Source organism: Staurois parvus, unplaced genomic scaffold, assembly GCF_062004578.1.
Source record: "Staurois parvus isolate SC_StPar_1 unplaced genomic scaffold, SC_StPar_1.0 ptg000012l, whole genome shotgun sequence".
Lineage (NCBI taxonomy): Eukaryota > Metazoa > Chordata > Amphibia > Anura > Ranidae > Staurois > Staurois parvus.
In genome coordinates this window covers 6,562,490-6,589,115 of record NW_028317808.1, presented here as the reverse complement: position 1 = coordinate 6,589,115, position 26,626 = coordinate 6,562,490, and the positions used below count along the sequence as shown (strand labels likewise).

At 39.6% G+C, this 26,626-nt stretch overlaps 1 protein-coding gene across 1 annotated transcript in view; it reads left to right on the top strand.

Moving 5' to 3' along the window:
* SVEP1 (sushi, von Willebrand factor type A, EGF and pentraxin domain containing 1) overlaps nucleotides 1-26,626 on the top strand; it is a 476,820-nt gene that overhangs the window by 212,520 nt on the left and 237,674 nt on the right. The window contains exons 5-11 of the mRNA XM_089674706.1: nucleotides 2,419-2,598; nucleotides 10,007-10,186; nucleotides 15,798-15,995; nucleotides 16,504-16,622; nucleotides 21,071-21,200; nucleotides 24,277-24,384; nucleotides 25,764-25,895. Of these exons, the coding sequence (XP_089530832.1) occupies nucleotides 2,419-2,598; nucleotides 10,007-10,186; nucleotides 15,798-15,995; nucleotides 16,504-16,622; nucleotides 21,071-21,200; nucleotides 24,277-24,384; nucleotides 25,764-25,895 (1,047 nt within the window). The remainder of the gene's footprint in view (nucleotides 1-2,418; nucleotides 2,599-10,006; nucleotides 10,187-15,797; nucleotides 15,996-16,503; nucleotides 16,623-21,070; nucleotides 21,201-24,276; nucleotides 24,385-25,763; nucleotides 25,896-26,626) is intronic.

Sequence of the window (26,626 nt, the reverse complement as noted above, 5' to 3'; positions counted from 1 at the left end):
GGAACACCGATTGCTGTATGGGACCTCTGTGTGAGGTCCCGATTCATGTGATCACTGATTGGCCAATCAGTGATCACATGAATAGTAGTAAGCAAGATGTCACTTCTGACATCACTGCTTACTACTAGTGAAATCTGTGAATGATCACAGAGGTTACATGGTACAAGGCTATTCACAACATCCTTGTACCATGTGACAAGCTGTGACCAATCACAGCTCTCACACTATTTCTCAATGGCTGAAAGAATGCAGCCAGAGACAGGGTTGCTTTTACAGACATGAAGGAGAAATGATTGCTTTTACAGCCTTTATGGGTGTAAAAGCAATCAGTGTAAAAAAAATATATTCCTCACCCCCACAAGTAGTACAGTGTCACTATGGTGACAGTGTACTGCTAGGGTGACAGTATGTAAAAAAAAAACTAATAATATAAATAAATTAAATAAAAATGTAAAAAATTATTTTAAAAATTATAATTTTTGGTTTTAAACTAATTTGTTTTGTTTTTTTACTAAAAAGATAGCTGAATACATTTTGGCCAAGATTTATGAAGAAAGATTATTTGCAAAATTTTATAAGAAAAACCCTTTTTTTTCAAAATGTTTGGACATTTTCATTTATATAACAAAAAATATAAAAATCCCAGTGGTGAATAAATACCACCAAAATAAAGTTTTATCTGTCTCAAAAAAATACTAAAAAATGTATATGTGTACAGTGTTGCATGACTGCGCAATTGTCATTCAAAGTGTGATAGCACTAAAAGCTGAAAATTGGCCTGGACAGGAAAGTGTCTGGACCTGAAGGTGTTAAAGGAACAAAGGAAGGGGATATCTAATGCACTCTGTTTAATTAAAATGTATTGCAGCAATAAAAATCACGAAGAAAGTAGAGTGTAAACATTGTATGCGTAAAAACAATAGGCTTCTGAAGCTGGCCATAGATGGATAGAATTTACAAACAGAAATTCTTAGAAAAATCTTAAGAAAATTCTCAGAATATGTGTTTGTCGTTCAAAAGATTTTGCTTGCTTTTATTATTTGATTTTGGAATGAATGGACTTGATGGAACGAAAAGCATATACAGTGTTAGAAATTTGTTTGTGAAAAATGTTTCACCCTGCTCCTTTGAATTTTCTCATCATTATTGTCAAAAGCAAATGTCAATTTGAATGATTTGAAAAATGAACAAACTTTCTTAGAACCTTCTTTTCCCAAGAATTTTAATTCTAAATTCTACTAATCTATGGCCAGCTTTAGTGTTGCTGACTTAGTTAGGTACTGGCCTCCAAATACCCATGATTAACTATGGTGTTGACTTGTGGAAATCATTTTGTGGTCGTCAGGGATTTTCTGTACTACAATTATATAAAATAAAATTGTTTTTAAGTTATTCTATCTTAAAGTGGACCTCCACTACCCCCTCCATATCAATATACATTATTTAAAATAGCAAAATAAACACAGTTAAGTACATTTTCTTGGTTGCCACTCATTAAGCTTTTCTTCTTCTCCTCCTCTCATCTATGCCGCTATTTTGACTTGTTCAGTGATGTCAGCAGCAGGTCTTGCATATGCGCTCTACAAGCCCTGGCTCTGTCATTGTTTATAAGTTGGCAAGGTAAGCAGCATTATGCTACCTGATATTCACAATGCTGAAGTCACAGCAGCTTATACACATTGAACAAATTTTTGGGTCTTGCAAGATTAATTTAACTGCATGAGCTTACCGGAAGGCACTGGTGACGTAGCCTTCCCAGGAGCGAGTTGGGAGGTCAGGGCTATGTCACCAGTTCCCCAGGAGTAGCGAAAGTATAGAAGATAATTCTGTACATTTAAAAAAACATTATTTTTACATTAGACTATACAGTTTTGTATTGTTAGGCATCAGAGTTGCATGTAACTGTGTTTTTATTGTTTTTGGGGAAATATCCACTTTAAGAGTGAGTGAGGCTTACCCCAGTACTGACACATATATATTTCCCAGTTCAAGGTTTTTTATTTTACTGTGCTGCAGGTCAGACTCTGTATGTTTAGGAAAAACATGTGCCTTATTCACCCATGGCCTACAAACAATAAGATGGCACCTTCCTAGTAACAACACATACATTTGCGCTAATCCTCTGTCTATTTTATTAAAAAAAGGAGAGCATAAAAAGCAAAGATTAAAAGAAACTATAAATCATCCAAGTATATCACTCTGACGTTTTCCTCTATAAATTGTAACTCCCTGCAAATCTTTCTTGCTGAGCAATGACACATTTAATAACAAAAAGACATACAGGCTACACAAAGGTGGAATCTGAAAGTATTTTCTTACAATATATTAAACTTGCGCCAAAGCAGATTACATGCTAGGTTAATAGAAATGCAAATCACTCTCCTATAACAATTGTTTTTGTATTCTAAACATCATTAGTTGTTCACTGCCCTGAGTTGCTGCCCCCAGAGAATGGCTATTTCATACAGAACATCTGCAACAATCACTTTGATGCGGCTTGTGGAGTCCGATGCAAGACAGGGTTTGAATTAGTTGGAAGCAATATTCGCCTTTGTCAACCAAATGGTCTATGGTCTGGCTCAGACTCCACCTGCAGAGGTAAGATAGCAATGAATAAACTTTTGTTTTTTCCACTGAAGGCACAGTAGCAAAATAACAAGCAATGAGTCGCTTATAATGCAAGGTTGAACTAACAAATCTGGACTGTTATTCACTCGCTGACCAAGAACTGGCATCCTTATCAAAAGACACTTCAGTTACTCTGTATGAAGGTATGCCAAAGCATTTAGGCAGAGACAAAAGTACATGAATGCTTGTCATTTAGCATTTTATCACAGGGAGAGAACAATGGAATCATATTACAGCCTTTAAATGCTTGAATATTTAAAGTTGAACTCCATGCAGGTATAAAAGCTGCAAATTTACTCAGATCTGACTCTCTCTCTCTCTATATATATATATATATATACACACACACTATATTGCCAAAAGTATTGGGACGCCTGCCTTTACATGCACTTGAATTTTAATGGAATCCCAGTCTTAGTCCGTAGAGTTCAATATTGAGTTTGTCCACCCTTTGCAGCTATAACAGCTTCAACTTTTTTGGAACGGTTGTCTACAAGGTTTAGGAGTGTGTCTATGGGAATGATTGACCATTCTTCCAGAAGCACATTTGTGAGGTCAGACAATGTCGGTCGAGAAGGCCTGTCTCGCAGTCTCCACTCTAAGTCATCCCAAAGGTGATCTGTCGGGTTGGAGTCAGGACTCTGTGCGGGCCAGTCAAGTTCCTCCACCCCAAACTCACTCATTCATATCTTTATGGACCTTGCTTTGTGCACTGGAGCGCAGTCATGTTGGAACAGGAAGGGGCCATCCCCAAACTATTCTCACAAAGTTGGGAGCATGAAATTGTCCAAAATGTCTTGGTATGCTGACGCCTTAAGATTTCCTTTCACTGGAACTAAGGTGCCAAGCCCAAGCCCTGAAACTACAACCCCACACCATAATTCCCCCTCTACCAAACTTTGCACTTGGCACAGTGTAGTCAGGCAAGTACCGTTATCCTAGCAACCGCCAATCCCAGACGTGTTTATCGGATTGCCAGACAGAGAAGCGTGATTCATCACTCCAGAGAACACATCTCCACTGCTCTAGAGTCCAGTTGCAGTGTTCTTTATACGACGGCATCCAATGCTTTGCATTGCACTTAGTGATGTAAGGCTTGGATGAAGCTGCTGTGCCATGGAAACCCATTCCATGAAGCTCTCTATGCACTGTTGTTGTGCTAATCTGAAGGCCACATAAAGTTTGGAGGTCTTTAGCTATTGACTCCGCAGACAGTTGGCGGCTTCTGTGCACTGTGTGCTTCAGTATGCGTTGACCCCATTCTATCATGTAACATGGCTTAACACTTCGTGGCTGAGTTGCTGTTGTTCCCAGTTGCTTCCAGTTAGATATAATATCACTAACAGTTGACCGTGGAATATTTACTAGCAAGGAAATTTCATGGATGGAGTTATTGCACAGGTGGCAACTCATCACAATACCACGCTTGAATTCACTGAGCTCCTGAGAGCAACCCATTCTTTCACAGATGTTTGTAAAAGCAGTCTGCATGCCTAGGTGCTTGATTTTATACACCTGTGGCCATGAGGTGATTGGAACACCTGAATCCAAAGATTTGGAATGGTGTCCCATTACGTTTGGCAATATAGTGTATATTTACACAGTACATATAAAGATATGCAACTTCTGTAAGTGCCGATATTTGACTTGGCATTAGCCTCTTGATGGCCCTGTACAGCAGCACTGAGACAGGGAGGGGGTGGACCGGGGCTGATAACCAATGAGGGTTCCGAATGCAAATATGTTGAAAGAGAACATGCTGATGGCAGAAAAGTGCAAAATGAGCAGATTAAGACCTTATTAGTCTGCTGTCCCTTCATTAGAAATGTTGGAGTGGAGAAAGACCACCAATGAATCTCTTGTTAGGGTGTTATTCACCAGGCCTTATAGCGAAAAGTGGTTGAGTAAATCTCAGGAGTATATGGAAATGGAGACAAATTGTTTGTAGGTAAAACAGCTCACAGCAGACCAATCAGGTAATCTCACTACTCACTTAACAATCTCTGCCTATTATCATATTCCTTGGAAACACATTTATGTGCAATGTGCAGCACATATGAATGGCTCTCAGTCCTTTACCTGCCCTTACCAGTTTAAGCATTGCAATACAAGAAGTGCAAGAGGATAATTAAGTCAAATTCAGGTTTATACTAGTTGCATATATGTTTTTTTTATTGCGTATTTAGCTGTTTTCCTGGAGTTCAGATTTAACACTTGGGAGTTTATGTGGTAAGATCTATATGCAGACGTTTCCTACCACTTAGCTTAGAATTTCAACTTCTGCTGCAGCAAATGAAATTTGACTGCTGTTGCTTTTCTATGAGAACACCAAATGGAAAACCCTAGACTTTAAGATTTTCCTTCTGTTTCCTGTTACAGCCATCCACTGAACTTTCAGAGTTTGGAGGTACATTGAAAATGACATCTCTGCAGTCCTTTGAAGCGTGCTACTTAGTTTAGCTTATTATTTGCTTATATGGATAAGCAGAGAATCTTGTACATCTAGTGGCATACTAAAACAGGAAACCTACACCCTCTCTCTCTGCCCTTCTCTCTCCCTCCTCTCTCTCTTTCTCCCTTTTTCTCCCTCCCTCTCTTCCTCTCCATCCCTCTCTCCCTCTCTTTCTCTCTCTCTCTCTCCTTCCCTCCCTCGCTCTGTCTCCCTACTTCTCTCCCTCCCTCCCTTTTTCTCTCTCTCCCTTCCTCTCTCCTATCTGTCTCCCTTCCTATCCCACTCTTTCTCTCTCTTCCTTCCTCCCTCTCTCTCTAGCTCTCCCTCCTTCTCACTCCCTCCATCACACTCTCTCTGTCTGTTGGCTCCTTTTCTCCCTGTAAAATTTGAAGTTTGTTCTTCTATAGAAGTAAAGATGACAGAAGAGAATCTCTGGAAATGAATGTCCCTTACTTGTTCCTCATTGTTGTTTCATTTCTCCATTCCCCAAACTAATTTTTCTTTTGAATTATTAATTTTGTCTTTAATTTGAGATTTTAGGGGTAGTTTGGAATGGACAAGGTGGTGATGAATTATTGCAGGGTGCATGGCTTGAACTGATCCTTGTTGGTCAGTTAAGTTGTATGGATTTTTTAGTTGGGACTGCTCTCTTGTAGGTGGTCTCAGTATGATAGTGCCCTCTTTTGTACTGCAAGTAGTAAGGGGAATCTACCCAGCTCAGACTGTAAAAAGAGCAATGTTGGAGGTGCTCTGATGGACTTAGCGGAGGTGCTTGCAGGATTCCAAATTAAATATTTCATCCCATGGAGTCCCATTTGGGTTGGTGTGGGTAAGTAAAAAAACCCCATACTTCACTGTCATAGAATAGAATTGGGATGATGACCCTATCAAAAATTTTAAACCAGACTCTTACCGGTAGGTTTAGGTGATACAACTGTCTCCTGATAGCATAGAAGACTCTGCATACCTTGTCTCTTAGGCCTATAGTTGGCTTGAAACCTCCTGATTGGGTAATTTCAAGGCAGAGATATGTGTAGCTGTTAGATTAATCAAGAGTGCACATATTTAATGTAAAGGAAGGACTCTTTATTTGTTTTGTGTTCTTCCTTCAGAACACCATGATTTTTGTTTTCTTTGAATTGATTGGTAGTACCCATGTCAAACTGTATTTCTCCAGCATTTCCAGTCTTGTAGGCCTGACTCTGTTGGTGACAGTAGAAAGAGATCATCCACACACAGCAGGAACTTCACCTTGGTGTCATGTAAAGTTAGTCCAAGTGCTGGAGAAGATTCTAGAGTTGCAGCCAGTTCATTGATGTAAATGTTGAAGAGAGTTGGACTTAAACTGCAGTCCTGTCTGTCTCCTTGGGCTTTTCAGAAGTGCTCTGTTCTTTCCCATTCACCTTTATGCTGCAGCTGTTCTCAGTATATGAGCTCTTGATGTCATCATATGTTTTCCCACCTATTCCATTCTCCAATAGTTTGAGGAGCAGACTGTGGTGCCACACTGAGTTGAAGGCCTTCTTAACCGCTTACCCGCTGCCGTATAACAGATATACTGCTACACGGCGGCAGTGATTTTGCATCTCTGGGCAGTGGGCGCGTGTGCCCAACCCACGCCACCATCTGCGTCTGCGGATGACAATCACCGGGTCCCGGCCAGTGATTACCGACAATCACCGTTAGGGAGGAAGACTGTTTTGTTTACAAACAATCTTCCTCCCTGTCAGCTGGAGCACACTGCTTGGGATGGCTGTGCACAGCACAGACATCCCGAATAGTGTGCTTACAGTGAAGCACACATCTCCCGCCCCCTAGTAAAACATTCTCTACACAGAGTTAACCCTTTGATCACCCCTCACATTAACCCCTTCCTGCTCAGTGCCATTAGTACAGTGTCAGTGCTGTTTTTTAGCACTGATCACTGTATTGGTGTCACTGGGGATGTCAGTGACACCAAGTTAGTTCTGCCCCAGTGTCAGAATGCCCACCTCAGTCCCGCCAAAAGTCGCTGATCGCCGCCATTACTAGTAGGGAAAAAAACTAAATCCCAGTATCTAAACCGCCATTTGTAAAAGCTGTAACTTTCACATAAACCAATTAATTTACATATAGTGGGATTTTTTTTGATATGTCGCAGAATACATTTTATCCTAAATTTATGACGAAATTTTATTTTTTACATTTTTTTACTGGACATGTTTAATAACAAAAAGTCAAAAATATTTTTTTCTCTCAAAATTGTCAGTCTTTTTTTGCTTATAGTGCAAAAAATAAAAAATGCACAGGCGATCAAATACCACCATAAGAAAGCTCAATTTGTGGGAAAAAAGGATGTAAATTTCATCTGGGTACAGTGTTGCATGACCACGCAATTATCAGTTAAAGTAACGCAGAGCCGTATCGCAAAAAATGGCCTGGTCAGGAAGGGGGGTAAATCCTCTGGAGGGCAAGTGGTTAAAATCCAAAAAAACAGACAAATATCATTCCATGATTTGTGTTGTAGACATGGCTTTTGACAAGACAGAGTGTAGATGTGGTCTGTGATACGATAGTTTGGCATGAACCCCGCCTGGCTTCTGCTGAGGACATTTTGCTGTGTTAAGAAGTTCAGAAACCTTTTGTTCAGGATATTGTAGAATAGCACCTCTGTCTGTTTCTCTTCTCTCTCACTCTCCCCCTCTCTCTCTCTCGTCTTCCCTCTCTCACTCTCTCTTTCTTTGTTCCTCCCTCCCTTTTTTCCCTCTCTATCTGTCCCTCCTTCTCTATCCTCCCCTTTCTCTCCCTCTCCCCCTATCTCCCTCTCTCTCCTTCCCTCTCATTTCCTCTCTCTCTTTACCCTTCTCTCCTTCATTCTCAATTTAGCCCTCCCCTTTCTCCCTCCTCCACTCTCTCTCTCTCTCTCCCCCCCCCCCCCCTTCACTCTCTCCTCTCTCTCTTTTCATCCCATCTCTCTCCCTCTAACCCCCCCCCCCCCACCCTAGTGCCTCACTACTCATTCCTTGTGTCCCTGTTTCAAGTCACTCCACAGACAGCATGTACTAAACACAAATTAGACATTTTAGACTGTTAGACTGCTGACATTAAAGGCATCCACTCAACCAGGTAACAGGGAAAAATTACAACTCTTTTTTACTTTTATTACAAGGGTGCAATTATTCTTGACATTTTAGTTTTTGATAATCAACAATAACTCAAAATATATATTAGATGAAAACACATTAGATATGCCCTTTTAATAGCAATATCACAGGAGCTATGGAGCTTGAATGAGGTGGAGCTCATGAATACAAGCCTGACATAGTGTCAAATCTGGTAAAAATGCTGATTGAGTACTTAGGCTCTTTTGTCAGATATCCTTATAATATCTTGAAACATTTCTATAATATCTGTACAATGTGTTTTCCGTAATATTTTGTACTAAAAACTGTAATTGCAAGCTACCGTCCTTACTAAGCAAAGTTTACTCTGCAGAAACCAAAACAACCGAAAGCCAACAACTGAATTTAGACTGCCAAACTTAATTTAGTATACTGTAAATATGTCACACACCATTTGGGCTACGTATTGTATCCATTTGCAAACTGTCAGAATCTTTCCTAGGTGCTATTCTTTTTTCAAATGGTTTATTTTGTAGTTACATTAGGGTGATGCACTTTGAACAGATTTTGCCCTGAAACTGCAGTGAGCATAATAGAAATATAATCATTGATAGAAAGGAATAATAAGTTTGGCAATTCAGTTATAGTCTGCAGTAGCATTATTAATGCACGTTCACACTTCTTTGCTGTAAAAACAAAACGTAATCTGAATATTGCTAGTGTTTCCACATCTGTATTCTCTTACAGGAACAGAAAGGAACTGATTGCTTTTCAAACATTTCATCTAAAAACAAATATGTACAAATTTTATTAATAATATGCCAAAAAGTTGTATGGCTGTGGAGTCATCCAGGTCTACCCACCGTGACCACGTCTTAATTAAAGCTGACAAATGGCTAAATACACTGATTGAATCCATATAAAGGAGCTGTTCTACCTCCAAATAATTTGTATTTCGCCAATCATTTGTGAGATTTATACAATTCTCCCACACAGCACAGACAGGCAAATGGCAGCAGTTTACAATTTTAGACTGTAAAAGGCATGGCGTTGGTGTTTCTGAACCATCAGCTTAGCTTCAGCTCCTGCCCCTGCCTTTACCAGTCTGAGTGTTGCTATACAGAGACTGCAAGAGGCTGATGTCCAGTCACACTAAGTCCTTATAATGAATGCATTTAAAAAAAAAATACAAAACTACATTTAGTACAAAAAATATGTTTATTATTTTCTTTGTCAAAACATATCTGCATTAATTTTTGTCTTTTATATAGAGCTGGAGTTTAGCATTAAAACTAGGATCTTTTTGTGGAAACTCAAATAATTAATCGGAAATAGTAATATGGAATACTCAACACACCTCAAGAATTTAGATATTTTTGGTGTAACTAAATGTGACTAAAATGTCTTCTGCAGCCATTGGATAGATTGAAAAGAAGACACGTCCATAAAGATCAATCACTAGAAAAATGCCAAAACAATCAAAAATAGAATATAAATGATAGGCCATCTTTTTAATGGATAACTACTTTTGTATAATTATCCTTTAAAGGACAACTGTACCTTTGTGCCAACCTTTGTGTGGTAAGAATTGGTAAAGTTATACCTGTGGCATCACAGCAACAACTTTGGTGAAAGGAATAAAATTCAGAAATAAAAGAGGAAATGTAAATCAAAAGGCATTGTGACTTTTAAGCTGGCCATACATGGGTTAGTTTTTTTTCCTTCCCCCATTCACACATTCCAGGTGAATGGAGAATCCTCCCCATTGTGTCTTTGTAGCTCATTAATTAATTAAAGTTATTTTTTTGTTTTGATTTTCTCACAGTGCGTACATGTCCAAAACTGCGGCAGATTGAAAATGGCAGAATAAACTGTACTTCTAGTGATACGTCCTATGGATCTGTGTGCTCTGTAAGTTGTAAGGATGGATATAAGCTGGAAGGGACATCTAAACTGACTTGTCAAGGAAACGCACAATGGGATGCAAGGGAACCACGCTGCACAGGTATACTGTCATAGTGTTAACACATTAGCAAAGTTACTGTTCAGTGAGCATATAAAAAATTCATGTGCAAAGAAAAACTGTATTTAAAATGAACACAGGTGGACAGCCAGTAAATTTAACATCAGTTGTCTATTATTCACTCCAATCTCAAATGTTTCTACATATACTGAGAAACCTATACATACTCACTGTGGTCAATAGCTTCTTTAGAATTTATGGCTGCAATCTTTCTTGGTCTACCTGACCTTGGCTTGGTATCAAGAGATCCCCTAACTTTCCACTTCTTAATAGGTGATTTAACAGTACTGATTGGCATATTCAAGGCTTTGGACATCTTTATATGTCCTTTTCCATCTTAATAAAGTTCCATTACCTTTGTAAGGACTTTTCACAGTTCTTTTCTGATCCCCATGGTTCAGTATCTAGCCTAGTCAGTGCTTCCACGTAAGAGCTAACAAACTTATTGACTATTTATACACTGACACTAATTGCAATTTAAAAAGCCACAGATGTGGAACATTAACCTCTGATTGCCATTTTAACCAGTGTGTGTCACCTTGTGTGTCTGTACCAAGGCCAAACATTCCAGGGTATGTAAACTTTTGATCATGGCCATTTGGGTGATTTCTGTTATCATTATGATTTAAAAAGAAGCCAAACAACTATTTGATGATAAATGGCTTCATATGATCATCATCCTTCAATAAAAGAGCATTTTTTGGCATGGTCAGTCATCTTTTCAATATCAATGCCAAAATTTCACAATTTCTGCCAGGATATGTAAACTTTTGAGCACAACTGTATTTGATTTTCTGTTGGTAACTATTATTGGATGCTTGATGATTTATTTTATTGTCTGCTTTTGACTTGCTTGACTATATATCTTTAGATTACGATTTTGTTGTATGACATTGTGCAGTACTTCATCTGGTATTGTTTCCTTGCCTCCCTTATTCTTTGTCTTCTCTGTCTTTTGAAAGTACTGTTTTACATGTTTTTACAACACTGTTTTGCTTTTTAAAAAAAGCCCATCTAGTTCAACCATAAAAACAAACAAAAAAAAGTTTTAATCCTATACCCGTAGTTGATCCAGAGGAAGGCAATGATCCAGTTTGCTCCTGTAGGGTAATAATTTCCTTCCTGATCCCCCGAGAGGCAATTGGATAGTCCCTGGATTAACTTTATAGTTATATTATGCGTATCTAGGAAAGAATCCAGGCCTCAGCAATCTATTGAGCTGGAGAGAACCAACTCTTGAGGGAGTCTATTCCACATTTTCACAGCTCTTACTGTGAAGAAACCTTTACGTATTTGGAGATTAAATCGCTTTTCCTCCAGACGTATAGAGTGCCCCCTTGTCCTTTGGGTGAATAACTCTACACCGAGTTCACTATATGAACCACTGATGTATTTATACATGTTGATCATATCCCCCCTTAATCTCCTCCTCAAGAGAGCATAAATTCAATTCCTTTAATCTTTTCTCATAGTTGAACTCCTCCATGCTGCTTAGCAGTTTGGTTGCCCTTCTCTTCATTTTCTCCAGTTCCCCAATATTCTTTTTGTGAATTGGTGCCCAAAACTGAACTGCATATTCCAGATGAGGTCTTACTAATGATCTGTACAGGGTTAAAATGATACCTCTCTCTCTGGAGTCTATACCTCTTTTAATACAATAGAGGATTTTGCTCACTTTAGAAACCGCAACTTGGAATTGCATGACGTTATTAGGCTTATGATCTACCAGAGCTCCCAGATTCTTCTCCACTATTGATTCCCCCAGTTGTACTCCCCCTAGTATGTATGATGCATTCATATTCCTAGCCCCCAAGTGCATAACTTTAAATTTATCAAAATTAAACCTCATTTGCCACATAGTTGCCACATAGTTGCCCAATTAAACAGTGCATTGAGGTCGGCTTGTAAGTTGGAGGCATCCTGTAAGGACGTTATTCCACTGCATAGCTTGGTGTAATCTGCAAAGACTGAAACAGTATTTTTAATTCCAGACCCTATATTGTTTATAAATATATTAAAAAGTAAGGGTCCCAACACTGAACCTTGGGGTACATCACTAACAACCCAGGCCATTCAGAGTATGAATCATTAACCACTACTCTCTGAATTCGATCTATTAGCCAGTTTTCTATCCATTTACATATGGATTTTCCAAGCCTGTAGACTTTATCTTACACATTAGCTGTGTGTGGGGAACTGTGTCAAACACTTTCTCAAAATCCAAGTATACCACATCAACAGTCACCCCTCTGTCCAAGGTTTTGTTCACCTCCTCATAAAAAGAAATTTGATTTGTTTGACTTTGTCTTTCATGAGTCCATGCTGTCTGTTGCTTAAAATATTTTTTTCAACCAAGAACTCATCCATGTGGTCTTTTATTAAACTCTCCAGTATCTTTCCAACTATAGAAATTAAACTACCAGGTCTATAATTACTTTGTAAAGATTTTGACCCCTTTTTAAATATAAGCACCACATTGGCCTTACGCCAATCCAGTGGTACTATGACAGTCATTAAAGAGTCCCTAAAAATTAGAAACAGTGGCTTTGAAATAACAGAACTCAATTCTTTAAGGACCCATGGGTGTATGCCATCCAGTCCAGGTGCTTTATTCACCTTTATACTGTCTAAATATTTCTGGATCATATCAATTGTGAGCAAATGTCATCTGGGGCTGTGTCAATACCATGCCCATTATGGACAAGAGCTCCTCCATGCTCCTTTGTATACACAGAGCTGAAGAAGGTATTTAATAAATTTGCCTTTTCTTTGTCCCCAGTCACCCACTCTAGATTATTTTGTAAAGGGCCTATATGCTCAGACCCAATCTTTTTTGCTATCAATATATTTGAAGAATTTTGATGGGTTTGTCCTGCTATCGTTTGTTTTCCATTTTAGCAGCCTTGATTTCCTTTTTACATATTCTGTTATGTTCTTTGTAATGTTTTAATGATTATAGTGTTCCTTCATTTTTATATTTTATAAAAGCTCTTTTCATATTATTTATAGCTTTTTTAACTTTGGCCATAAGCCACATACCCTGTTTCCCCGAAAATAAGACCTACCCCAAAAATAAGACCTAGTACTGTTTTTGGGAATTGCTACTGTCTCCTATAAACACAGAAGTGCGGCTTTTGTGTTTCCAAGTGACAATCCCTCTTGTAAGCAACAGCACCATCTGCTCCCACAGAACCCCCCTACGTCTGTACTCACTGTGGGACAGGGAAGAAACAGATATCTGAGGGCGCAGTGTGTTTAGGGGTGGGGCATCTCATCCTGCAGCGTAATGCATGGAAGCCAATGCCCCAGGGGTGATCATTGGCCAGTGAGGTAGAGGAGGAGTGGTGAGTGAGTGCGCTTGGTGCACTGTGTGGGAAGATAGGACCCAAAGCTCACTTCTGCATCCCCTGTCTGCAACTCACCCCTGCACCCTGTCTGTGGCTCATCTCTGCACCCTGTTTAAAACTCACCTGTCAATTCACCTCTGCAACACCTGACTGCAGCTCACAACTGTCATCTGTCATCAGCCGGCCCTCTCTTTAGTAACCCTCATCCACAACTGCCTGCAGCTCATCTCTGCACTCCCTGTCCACACCTGTACATTAAAAAAAATAAGACCTGCCCCAAAAATAAGACCTAGTGTGTTTTTTTGAGCCAAAAAAAATATAAGACAGCGTCTTATTTTCGGGGAAACACGGTAGGTTGGATTTTTAGCCTTTTAAACCTGTTGCCCATGGGAATATATTTTGCCGTGTGTTCACATACAGTCTTTTTGAAGAACTCCCATTTATGTCCTGTGTTCACCGATGCCAATACTCCCTCCCAGTCTAAGTCTTGGAGAGCTGCTCTCAGCCTTGGAAAATTAGCTCTTTTACAGTTGAGTGTTTTTATTTTTCCCGTATGTGCTTGTTTTTTGCAGCTAACAATAAATGAAATTATATTATGATCACTGCAACCCAGATGTTCTTTTTATATGGACATTAGTAGTAAGCTCTGCATGATTTGAGATTACCAGGTCCAACAAAGCATCACTCCTAGTTGGGACCTCTATGAACTATACCATAAAATTGTCCTGAAGTAGGTTTATACATTTTTGCCCTTTAACTGTTCCTGCAGTGCCAGTGCAGTGTTTGATATATTGCTTTTTGTGATGCTTTCAATGAACAGTTTGTAAACTAAATGAACGCAGGCTTACCTTAACCCATTTCCACCTCTGCAGTGAACACATTCCCAGATCAGAAACTTATGCCGCCCATGGATACAAGTGTGTGCTGTGTGGGCCTTAAAGCCCACCCTCCTTGCTACTGCCCTTGTGTTACGATGGCAGCAACAGATTAATTACTATAGTCAGCAAATGTTCACTTTGCACAACTCCATTGTCTATAACATTGGTCTCCAGTCTCTTCAGCTCATTATTATTATTATACAGGATTTATATAGCGCCAACAGTTTGCTCAGTGCTTTACAATATAACGGGAGACAATACAGCAACAATACAGTTCAATACAAGAGGGAAAGGAGGGCCCTGCTCCTTGGAGCTTACAATCTAGGAGGGAGGGGCTAGTGGTACAAAAGGTAGTAACTGTGGGGGATGGACTGGTTGGAAGAGTAGATTCCATTATTAGCTGAGAGCAGGATAGGCTTCCCTGAAGAGATAGGTTTTCAGAGATCGCCTAAAAGTGAGCAGAGTAGGCGATAGTCTGATAAATTGGGGTAGAGAGTTCCAGAGGATGGGGGAAGCTCTGGAAAAGTCATCAATTCATTAATGAAGTTTGTAAATCATTTTACACCCCCAAACATTTACAGTATCTTATGAAAATAGTTTAATAAATATTATAATAAATAACAGTACTACAAATAATAATATAAATGGAAGGTCACAGACGTACAATACAAAGCACTCTGGTAAACAAGGCTAGCAACAACACACAGCAGATAGAGAAAATTCAAGTTTGCTCTCACTGATGGTTGACAGTCAACCCTATATAACACATGATGCTAGCTACCTTGCCTTCAGGACTAATGACTGGGGTGTAGCTCCATGGGGACCTCAAGAGATTAATTGACTCAAATTGACTTTTCTTCATTTGTTGACCACCTATTGAACCCCAGCCATTTTATCGACCCCTTGGATAGTCCCATTGACACTTGGATGGCAGTATTGACCACTTTAGGGAACCCTGGACAATAATATAATAGACCTCTGGTCTATAAAGTAATAGAACATATCCCCTCTATGGTACGGAGTGGGGAGTTTTGTTGTCATAATACATATAATACTTTTATTTCCTTTCCTAGGGTGAAAATACTATTCCTCCATAAATACAGGACAGTGGGTGAGCATTGTCACACTAGGACAAAAAGAGTGTTACTGGCAGAAAAATAGAATATAGTGTAGCCATCAGGATTGGTAAACTGTATAATAAGAACTGGTAAACTGCAATATATTGCATTTTTGTTTTTAGGTTTTAGGTTAGTAAGGCATTTTGGAATAAATAATACCATTTAAAGTTAATGTCAAGGAGATATGCCATATTCAAGTGGAATATCATTCTTTTGTTTTCATCTAAGTAACCTGCTTTGTTTTGTACAGAGATTCACTGTCCTGTTTTTAAAAAGCCTAAAAATATCCTAATATTACCAACAACTTGTGGCAAAGAGCCCGCATCATATGCATCAGTCTGTTATCTGAGATGTCAAAAGGGCTTTGTATTATCTGAAGTCAGAGAAGAGATTAAATGTCTTTCCAATGGTAAATGGAGTGAAGATGTCCAAGCCGGCATATGCAAAGGTGAGAGTTAGTCATCCAAATTGATGTGGAGAATTGATATAGATGTATAATGCATGCATTTATCTCATCATCATTCTTAATATATTCAAGTACATATGTACAAACTGTGCCCACAGTTTACAACTTGGATAAGAAAAGATGTCTTAGTCAGCAGCATCATGCCCATAAGAGACCAATTAATCACTACAAGCAAAAATCGGCCTTTGTAGTTATGCAGGTAGTCAAGCAAATGCTAGTCCTTGCTAATCCATATTATTTACTTTGAAAAAATTAATGACTATACTGAATGGACCACTTAATTTTAATTTGCTGTCGGCAGTCTGGAAATGTTATTTACGTAATAATAAAAAAGTGTGTGTGTATATATATATATATATATATATAACTTTTTTTTCCATTTCAAATTTTAATGTTATTAACCATCTTGTTCTACTTTAAAATGCTATCATTTTCTTTCATTCTACCATTACTCTCTATCCTGTTCATCCACTTTCTCTCTATTTTACAGATTTTGAACCTCCTGAAATCACATGTCCAAATGATATTCTTATCGAAAACATTCAGCATCAGAATGTAGCCCAAGTCAATTGGGAGATTCCACAAGCGAGAGATAATTCTGGAGATGAGGTGACTGCAAAAGACTGCAAACCCTCTGTGCTGATTATTTCTGATTTTATTATTTCACTTTGTAGCTATGGATATATTATTAATTTTTCTTGATTTTTACTAGGTTTGATAAAAGTGGGAAAAGATTAGAACCTTTGCTGGGTTTGTAGCACTATCAGGAGTTCCGTTAGAGACATTTACCATCACTTCCTGTCCAGCTGACCAGGCAGGAAGTGAGAGCAAATCTACAACAAGGATAGCAATGTGATCTAATGGAGGCTTTAGCTTTTCCCAGTTCTACTGAAGAAAAGTATTTTTTTTATTTTTGTTGCTGTTGAAGAGATACCCCTATTTCCTTGTTTGGTAAAATATTGTTCTAAATAAACTCCTGTTAGCTTATGCTCATCTTTCTGTATTTGTGTAAATTTGCCCTATGGCCTGACAATGCTGCACGATGACTGCAGAAATTACTGCAGCGTTGTCACTCTCTTCTACTCTGCATAACTTCCCTAGACTGTATCAGCAGTGAGAAATAAAGCAATGGAAGACATTTAGGGTATATCTGGAAGCTCATGACCTTCTATGTGACATATGATGCACAGTCATCATAAAGAAAGAAACATAGAAAAATGATGGCAGAAAAATACCAAGTGGTCCATCGAGTCTGCCTTTTTTTTAACTACAACCAATGGTAAACTCACCTTTAATTGCCATCTTCTACCTTCTTGTGAATAGGTACAATATTAGCTGTCTACCAGTGAAAAAACTGCACTGCTCCAGAGTTCACCCCAACTCAGGAAACTGTGAGGTGGACTTCCTTAGCAGGACTAGTAGGTATTTGTGAGGCTTTGCAGGACACAAATGCACTTATAGTTAAGTGCTACAACATTCAACTGTGTGTGAGTGAGTAGGGAGGCATAGTTCTACTTTACTTTGCACATTCAAATGTTGGGAAGATTACATAAGTGTAAACAGAATGAAATTTTTATAATACTGAATTGATCAAAAATTATATGTGCATAACAACATTTCTGCTTATACTAGAATCTTTAAATCATATGTTGCACACTGATCGAAATTCATCCATTCACTTCTAAGATGGCCAAATTTTGATCAGTGTATGACCAGCTTTAACTTTTCTGTGTACTCAAAAGAAAATAAAGCAATGCTGTTACACAATCAAAAGAAAAATTAAGTACATCCAAGTTTTGGACATTTTTTTTTACCTTCTATAACACCCATGTTCATGTTCCACAACATGCTTGAGCAGTCAATCATAAGCCCCAAACACTGTAACCTTGAGGAAGAGGGGTGGTGATGGGATGCGGTGTTCATAGCCATATGCAAATACAAATTACTGGAAAGTCAGTTCATGCATAAGCTTTTCAGGGGACTGAATTAACATATTGGGGATATTGTGAGGGGTCATAGATCGAGTGCTGCAATCTACAGTATGTTGGCATAGTAATGGACTGCTAGGATATATGGGCACTATTTTTAGGGACTTTGCTAAAATTGTTATTTTATGAAGAAATGAACTAGCATGAACACTAGTAATTTAACTCACTGACCCCATTAGATCCTTTTCACTTTTTGCTATCTTTAAACAATACTAAAGGCTCAGTTTCTTTTTTTAAATAACTAACATATAATACTTATCTGCTCTGTGTAATGGTTTTGCACAGAGCAGCCCCAATTCTCCTCTTCTGGGGTCCCTTGCCGACACTCCTGGCCCCTTCCTCCTGTCAAGTGCCCCCAGAGCAAACAGCTTGCTATGGGGGCACCCGAGCAGGCACACTCCCGAGCCACTGCTCTATGAATCCATTCACACACAGAGCTGCGGCTTGTCCCCACCCCCCTCTGTCTTCTCATTGGCACACTGTCTGGGATTGACAGCAGTGGGAGTCAATGACTCCTGCTACTGTCCCAGCCATTGAGGAGGGAGAATCCCCAGCAAGCCGAGACTCTCGCAGACGTTGTTGGATCGCGATGGGGCTTAGGTGAGTATTAGGGGGTCTGGAGGAATGGCTGCACACAGAAGATTTTTTACCTTCATGCATAGAATGCATGAAGGTAAAAAACCTTAAACCTTTAGAACCACTTCAACTTTTAAAAATGCTGTGCACTTCTGTACAAAAGTATATTAATCATATGCTCACAGCAGCCTGTTGTCTGATATCTATACATTAGAAAAGTCTTTCACCCTCATTTCATACTAAATAATTTAATAAAAATACATTATAGCAGACAATTGAATATATGACAGATTGAATTAATAACAAAAGAACTCTTCAATAATGTGTTATGTATAGATATAGTGTAACTTTATCCCTAAGAGTTTCTTCATTTATACCATTTTACACTCACTTACAGTTCCTAGTTAAAGTATTATGACATTTTAATTCTATAGATTTCTTTGTTTTCTCTGTCCTGTTGTTTTTTTTTTCTAAGGCAAGTCTAGATGTCGTTTCTGTATTGCACTCTTTATTATGACTCACTAGAAAAAGTTAGTTAAAAAAAAAAATCTCAGCCATTGATAAGCCTTATATGTTTTAGATTCAGTATAAGAGATTATCACATTATATTAAAGCCTGATTCTAGGCAATGATTGGATCTTCTGTTAGATTTTTAATGTTTTTAATGTTGTCATATTGAGATTTATGCTCACTTTCTGGCTGAATAGATCAGGGTTTCTCAACTTTTTTTCAGTCAAGGCAACCTTTAAAATTATGCACAATCTCAAGGCACCCCACTCTAAAATGTTAAAAAACAAAACTAAACATTTTACAAAACGCAGCAACATCAACACATGTAGGACACCCAATGCAATTTATTCTTCCAAAGCACATACACCTTTGCACACTGGTACTGATTAGTATCACAATGTTTCTCTCCCTCACTTAGCTAATGTGACCCCAGTGCTAATGGAGAGGGACAGGGGAGGAGCATTCAAGGATGCCGTGCAGCCCACCTATGTCCTCATTATCAACAGATGATGTCATTGGTTGTTAGAACATCAGCAGCTGGAAGGTTGTAATGGTGCACAATGAAAACCTATGGCTTTGTTTAACTAAACAGCAGGCTAGTTCCACCTACTGGCTTGTATACAGTTTTTTGGCAATTTTTAGGCATTTTGCCAAGGCACCGCTGGTTGCCTGGGCACCCTGGTTAAAAAAAAGCTGGAATATTGATGGGACATTTCTTGGTGCAGAGTCAAAACACAATCAAATTTTTAATGGTGCAGGCAAAGGGTTTTAATCTCTGAAAAAATCAGAATTTCTCTCCATGCCTTTATGAACTGATGACTGTCATAGCCCCTAGATCATACACAGGATTATATAAAGAAAAAAAAAATAGAAGTGTCTGGAGTTATGCTTGAATACATTTGGCACCAGCTTGCAAAAACGTATAGAGAAAGGGGTTACAAATAATAAAAGCTATGGGGGGATGTTTGCAGTGTGCAGTGTTTCCATTTAAATTTGTGTCCCCATCATTGCCCCCCCCCCACACACATTTGTGTCCCCAACACCCATCAGAGGAGTCCGGCAAATTGATGTCTGCATCGGAGCCCTTCCACACATTTGTGTGTCCATCGGAGCCCCGTCACACATTTGTGTGCCCATCAGCCCCCCCCCACACATTTGTGTGCCCATCAGAGAACCCCCGCACAGTTGTGTGTCCATGGGAGCCCCAACGCATATTCGTGTGCCTGTCGGTGTCCCCGCACAGTCGTGTGCCCGTCAGTGACCCCCCTGCACATTCGTCTGCCCATTGAAGCCCCCTGCACATTTGTGTTCCTGTCGGAGCCCCCCCCTCACATTTTATACCGGTCATAATTGCCCTACAACAGTTTCAGAAAATTAGGGCTCCCCAGGTGGAAGCCAGAGGGTTACAGTATGTTTGGGAGTAATATCTGGAAGTTTTCATATGATATTTTATGTGGAGAATCCTGAGGGGATTTTTTTTTTATTCTCTCAATGCTAATGTTGATTCTCTACCACTAAATCTTGAAAGGTCCCCTTTGGACATTGTCAACTGGTGTTATATGTCCCTCCCTATATCTCCCTTTCCCTACTTCTCCCTCAACCCCCCCCTTCCTATTTAGTTGTCTTCTCCCAATTCCTTGCTTTTAGTAGGAGCTCCTTTAGTAAATGTGACCATGTTGACTTATTTGTCTTTTTCTATGTAATGTCTTTGCTCTTTGCTTGTGGAGATTTCATGCTTACTATGTAATCTTATATGAGATTGTTATGCAATCTCCTAATATTTTATGCCACATGGATCTATGTTCTGTTTATATCTTAATTCTCAATAAAAAAGAGTTATCAGTCCTGTCTGGCATTGGACAGGACTGATAACTTATTGCATTAGTGAATCATTATTTAATGCTGAATATATGCATACACATGCACAGTACTAGGTTAAAAAACCTCCAGTTTCTCACATTTGTATGTCCCATATGTCTGTAGGTGACAATTGAGGTTAGCCCAGCCTTTCTACCACCTCATATGCTTCCGATTGGTGATGTCTCTGTGACATATACAGCAACTGACAGTTCTGGCAATCAAGGTAGCTGCACATTTAACATCAAGGTAATAGGTAAGTTTACAGCATTATGTGGACCTATTCTCCAATATATATACTGTGTACACTATATTGCCGAAAGTATTGGGACACCCCTCCTAATCATTGGATTCAGGTGTTCCAATCACATCCATGGCCACATGTAGGTAAAATCAAGCACCTAGGCATGCATAATGCTTCTACAAACATTTGTGAAATAATGGGTCGCTCTCAGGAGCTCAGTGAATTCAAGCATGGTACTGTGATAGATTGCCACCTGTGCAATAATTCCTCCTTGAAATTTCCTTGCTACTAAATATTCCACGGTCAACTGTTAGTGGTATTATAACAAAGTGGAAGCAACTGGGAACAACAGCAACTCAGCCACAAAGTAATAGGCCACGTAAAATGACAGAGCAGAGTCAGTGCGCAGAAGTCACCAACTGTCTGCAGAGTCAATAACTAAAGACCTTTTCATGTGGCCTTCAGATTTGCACAACAGTGCATAGAGAGCTTCATGGAATGGGTTTCCATGGCAGAGCAACTGCATCCAAGCCTTACATCACCAAGTGCAATGCAAAGCGGCGGATGCAGAGGTGTAAAGCACGCTGCCACTGGACTCTAGAGCAGCGGAGACGTGTTCTCTGGAGTGATGAATCACGCTTCTTTATCTGGCAATCCGATGGACATGCCTGAGTTTGGCAGTTGACAGGAGAACGGTACTTGCCCAACTGCATTGTGCCAAGTGTAAAGTTTGGTGGAGGGGGGATTATGGTGTGGGGTTGTTTTTCAAGGGTTGGGCTTGGCCCCTTAGTTCCGGTGAAGAGAACTCTTAAGGCATCAGCATACCATAGGCATTGTGGATAAGTTCATTGTCCCAACTTTGTGGGAACAGTTTGGGGATGGCCCCTTCCTGTTCCAATATGACTGCTTACCAGTGCACAAATCAAGGTCCATAAAGACATGGATGAGCGAGTTTGGGGTGGAGGAACTTGACTGGCCTGACCTCAACCTGATAGAACACCTTTGGGATAAATTAGAGTGGAAACTGAGTGGAAACTGCGAACCAGGCCTTCTTGTCTGACATCAGTGCTTGACTTCACAAATGAGCTTCTGGAAGAATGGTCAAACATTCCCAAAGAAACACTCCTAAACCTTGTGGACAGCCTTCCCAGAAGAGTTGTGGGCCAACTCCCAGAGGACTATACTCCAATATATTTTGCATTATCACTAACAATAGTATCTGTTTTGAGTGTAATTTAGTATAGTAGATCTCACAGTGATTTATGTGTATTTGTAGTGCACTAGCTAAGGTCTTGCAGCACAATTCACAAATGTATTTTTAAAGATTTAAAAACCTGCATGTGTATTGGTGTACCTTGGTAGAACTGACTATGTATGCGAACACACCTTGTGGAATCATATGTTGTACCACTTTAAAGTGGTACTAGAACAAAGCAAAGCTACACCTAATGATTCTTTGTTCACAATCATGGGCCAAGAAAACGTATTTCTTCAACGGGAATGTTAACATTCCTGTTGAGGAAATAAACTTACTTAGTGAGTACATGTGAATGTACTGCCCTTGCAATTTGTCTGTCACTTTGCATGCAGGGCCAGTGCTTCCACTAGTCAAACTAGGCAGCCGCCTAGAGAGTAGTGACATCTAAAGGCCCCTGGGTGCAGCTAGACCAGCACTTTCTCTGTGTGGGATGCTGCCATGTCATGAATGATCCTTCAGCTGAGAGGAGGGGAGGAAGAAAGGACAGAGGAAGGTGCTGGGTGTCTGGGGCCAGTGTAGCAGCTGAGCTGCCACTCCTTCCAGTGTTCCTCTCAGACTCAGTTACTTACTGCAAGCTAGCTGGTGGCTGCAGATCACTGTAGAGTTTCAGCCCTTCTTTTCCCATTCATCATCGGGGGCAGAGATGTGCCTGCAGGTGAAGGTAATGTCTGACTCTGATGTCTTCTGTCTGTGTGAATGTTACCCGGATTGCCATCTATCACTTGTACAGTGCGTTAGTGAGTGATGACATCATCATGATCCCACAGCCTGCTCTTCTAGTGCCCGCTGGGCCTGCTGATCTGTATCACTGTTGGTGGTGGTGTGCTGTGTTGGACTTATCACTGTGTGGGATCGCTCAGTTCAGGTGTTCTCTCTGTGTGTTCTCTGGTCTGCCTGCTGTCACAGGGTTCTACCTCCTGACATTGCCTGGGGAATTCCAGCCTGGGATTTGTCAGAGTGTAGATCTATCATCCTCCACTCACTGCCACTGTCATCCTGCCACTGCCAGTCACAGATACAGTCTGTCCGTGACACTGATTTTGTCTTTAATATTGGTGCTGGTGGCATCTTATGGCACTTATTTTTTGCAAATTAAAAGAAATTTAGCAGTTTCATGTTTTGTTGATTTAATATTTTCTATTGGTTTTAAAAATGTTTATTCATGTATTTATTTGGAGGGGAAGGGGGTTGCGTGGTGTGCAAGTATCTGGTCGTGCCCAGGGCGAAAAATAGTCTGCATGTGCCATCCCTTCATCTTTTAGTCTTCACAACTCCAAACTTTCTGTCATAAATTAAACAGGCAGACTTCAATATAGCTGCAGCGTGTGCCTTCAATGATTCTTTTTATGATGAAATCCACCCTGTGCATGTAGTAATACCTACTACTTCATTGTGGTCAGATCAAAATGCCCTTGCACACTTTCAGATGGATTTGCCATTGGATCAGTGGATGTTCACTTACCAAGGTGAATGTGTATAGTGAAGGCATGGTCAAATGATGAGACTAAGTTCACACCCAGTCATGTCCAAGGGAAATAAAATACAAAACAAGATTTGTGTTTGTACATGATTTGGTATTCAGCATGAACACAGCTTCAGAGAAAAGTGTACATAAGCCGCAACATAAAAATGTTCTACTGTTTTAGTTAATGAACTTTATGATGTTTTTCCTGTTCAGATTTTGGAAGCCTAGTTTCCTATACCAATGATTGTGCCATTTATTAATTTAAACTGCTCCATGTAGACACAGAAATAACAGTTTTTCAGTGATCATTTGCAATTACACATAACTGATTTGCAATAACTGATTTGTATTGTATGCCTTTTTAGATGTAGACCCTCCTGTTATTGACAGGTGCAGGTCACCTCCAGCAATTCAAGCTACTGACAACAAGCAAAGTGCAACATGGGAGGAGCCACAGTTCTCTGACAACTCAGGTGAGCTTCATTAAAGGCTTATTTTTGTTCCTTATTTCAGCAATTTGTACCGTCACAAAGTGTATTCTGATAGAGCAAACATATAACTGATCATTTCTGGGTCACACATATCCCTCTTAATATTTCTTGAAACCTTCAGCCAGTTTTAGAATAAAAAATTTCAAAACAGCCTGATAATATATGAAGCCTGGTTTTCCTTACATTATTTGTTGGTTTCTTCCACTGTCATATCATTGTCACAGACTGGAGAGGGACACGACCCATAAGTTCTACTTATATTGACACTAAATTAGTGCAAACTGACAGTGTCTGCAAAAAGACCCCTGACAACTTTTATACTTACTGAGCAATTCTCCATACTCATTGCAGTGCACTAGCCTGTCCACACTCTGATGTTGACTCATGTCAGAACTTTAATAGAAGGATGATGTCAGGACCACCCATACTCATTGCAGTGCACTAGCCTGTCCACACTCTGATGTTGACTCATGTCAGAACTTTAATAGAAGGATGATGTCAGGACCACCCTACATGAGTTTCGGGCCCTGTGTTAGATACATATGGGCGGTGTTTTGTACTCCTCTATACCTGGAAGCCATGCTATGTTAACAAAGACTCCAGCACTGTTCGAGGAAGTAAATTCTTATGTCAATAAACATATATATATATCATATTCAATTTAACACCCAACTTTTATGTCACTCTAAGATTTTGTCATAGAAGTGGAAAGGGCTGGAATGCCTGTTTGATTTTAATTGCTGTTTCTCTTATTTATTTATTGATTTATTTCAGGTACTTATATAGCGCCTTCAATTTACGCAGTGCTCTACATATATTATACATTCACATCAGTCCCTAACCCTCAACAGGTGTAAAATCTAAGGTCCCTAGCTTACATTCATACATACACATACTAGGACAATTTAGACAGGATCCAATTCACCTACCAGCATGTCTTTGGAGTGTGGGAGGAAACCGGAGTACACGGAGGAAACCCACACAGGCACAGGGAGAACATGCAAACTCCAGGCAGGAGGTGCCATGGCTGGGATTCAAACCAATGACCCTAATACTGCCAGGCGGAAGTGCTAACCATTTAGCCACTGTGCTGCCCCAGTCTCTTTCGTGGAGATCTTCCAACGTCTGCCCCTCTTGCATACAGTGAGGGGCAATCTCTCAATTGGAGATAAACACGTGCAATACTTTAATGAAAATGAAGCTAACTATATTAATATTTCTATTTTATGAAAGTGATGTTGTGGGTGTTTGCAGAAAAAAACACACATAATGTGAGAAACTGGTGTCTTTTATATTCATTATTTATCCTTCCACCCTAATATGATACATTTCTTTAATGCATCATTTTTAATATGTTTTAGGTTCTCATTTAACTATTACAAAAACCCACTCACCTGGAGATATTTTTACCCATGGCGAAACGATTGTCGAGTATGTTGCAACTGATCCATCTGGCAACAGCAGAACTTGTCAAATTCATATTGTCATCAAAGGTAGAGTGTGCTCTTAAATTTATTCTGGACTTTGTCTTGTATACATGACACTCAAAGTAAAATTATATTAACAATATGCTGTTATAAATTTTGCAAAGGGTCCTTTTGATGGGAATATTCAATGCACAGAAATAAAAATACATTGTGCTGCCAACAAAAAAATGGGTATTTATAGACATTAATGGTCACCTGACCACAGTGAAAGATGAGGCCTGTCTTGGTTCTGTTCCTACCCACCCTGGAGTCCCATGGCTTTTCATACAGCAAGGAAGTTTTATACTTCTTGTGCAGTATATCAGTCTTCCTCATAATCACATTGACAGAGGCAGAGAGCTAGAAACTCACCCACAGAGACCTAACCTTTGGAGTCCTCAAGAAGTATAAGAAAACACAAGATAGCTTAACCGCTTTAAGTCCACCCTATAGCAGAAATACTGTTACAGACACCCTGCGCAAAATCATGTATATATTCGTGATTCGTGCTCCTGCGGTGATCCATGCCCTATCACAGATCTTCTTGTACCTGTGTTTACATTTACACAGGTACAGGAAATGATGCAATCTTCTCTCTCTGGGCACATTCCATCCCAGAGAGAGAAGAAAGCAAATTCACGTGAGTAAAATCACTACACACATAGTAAAAACACATTTAGGACACATTTAACCCCCTGATTGCCCCCCAGTTAACCCCTTCACTGACCTGTCACTAGTGTCATTAGTACAGTGTACAG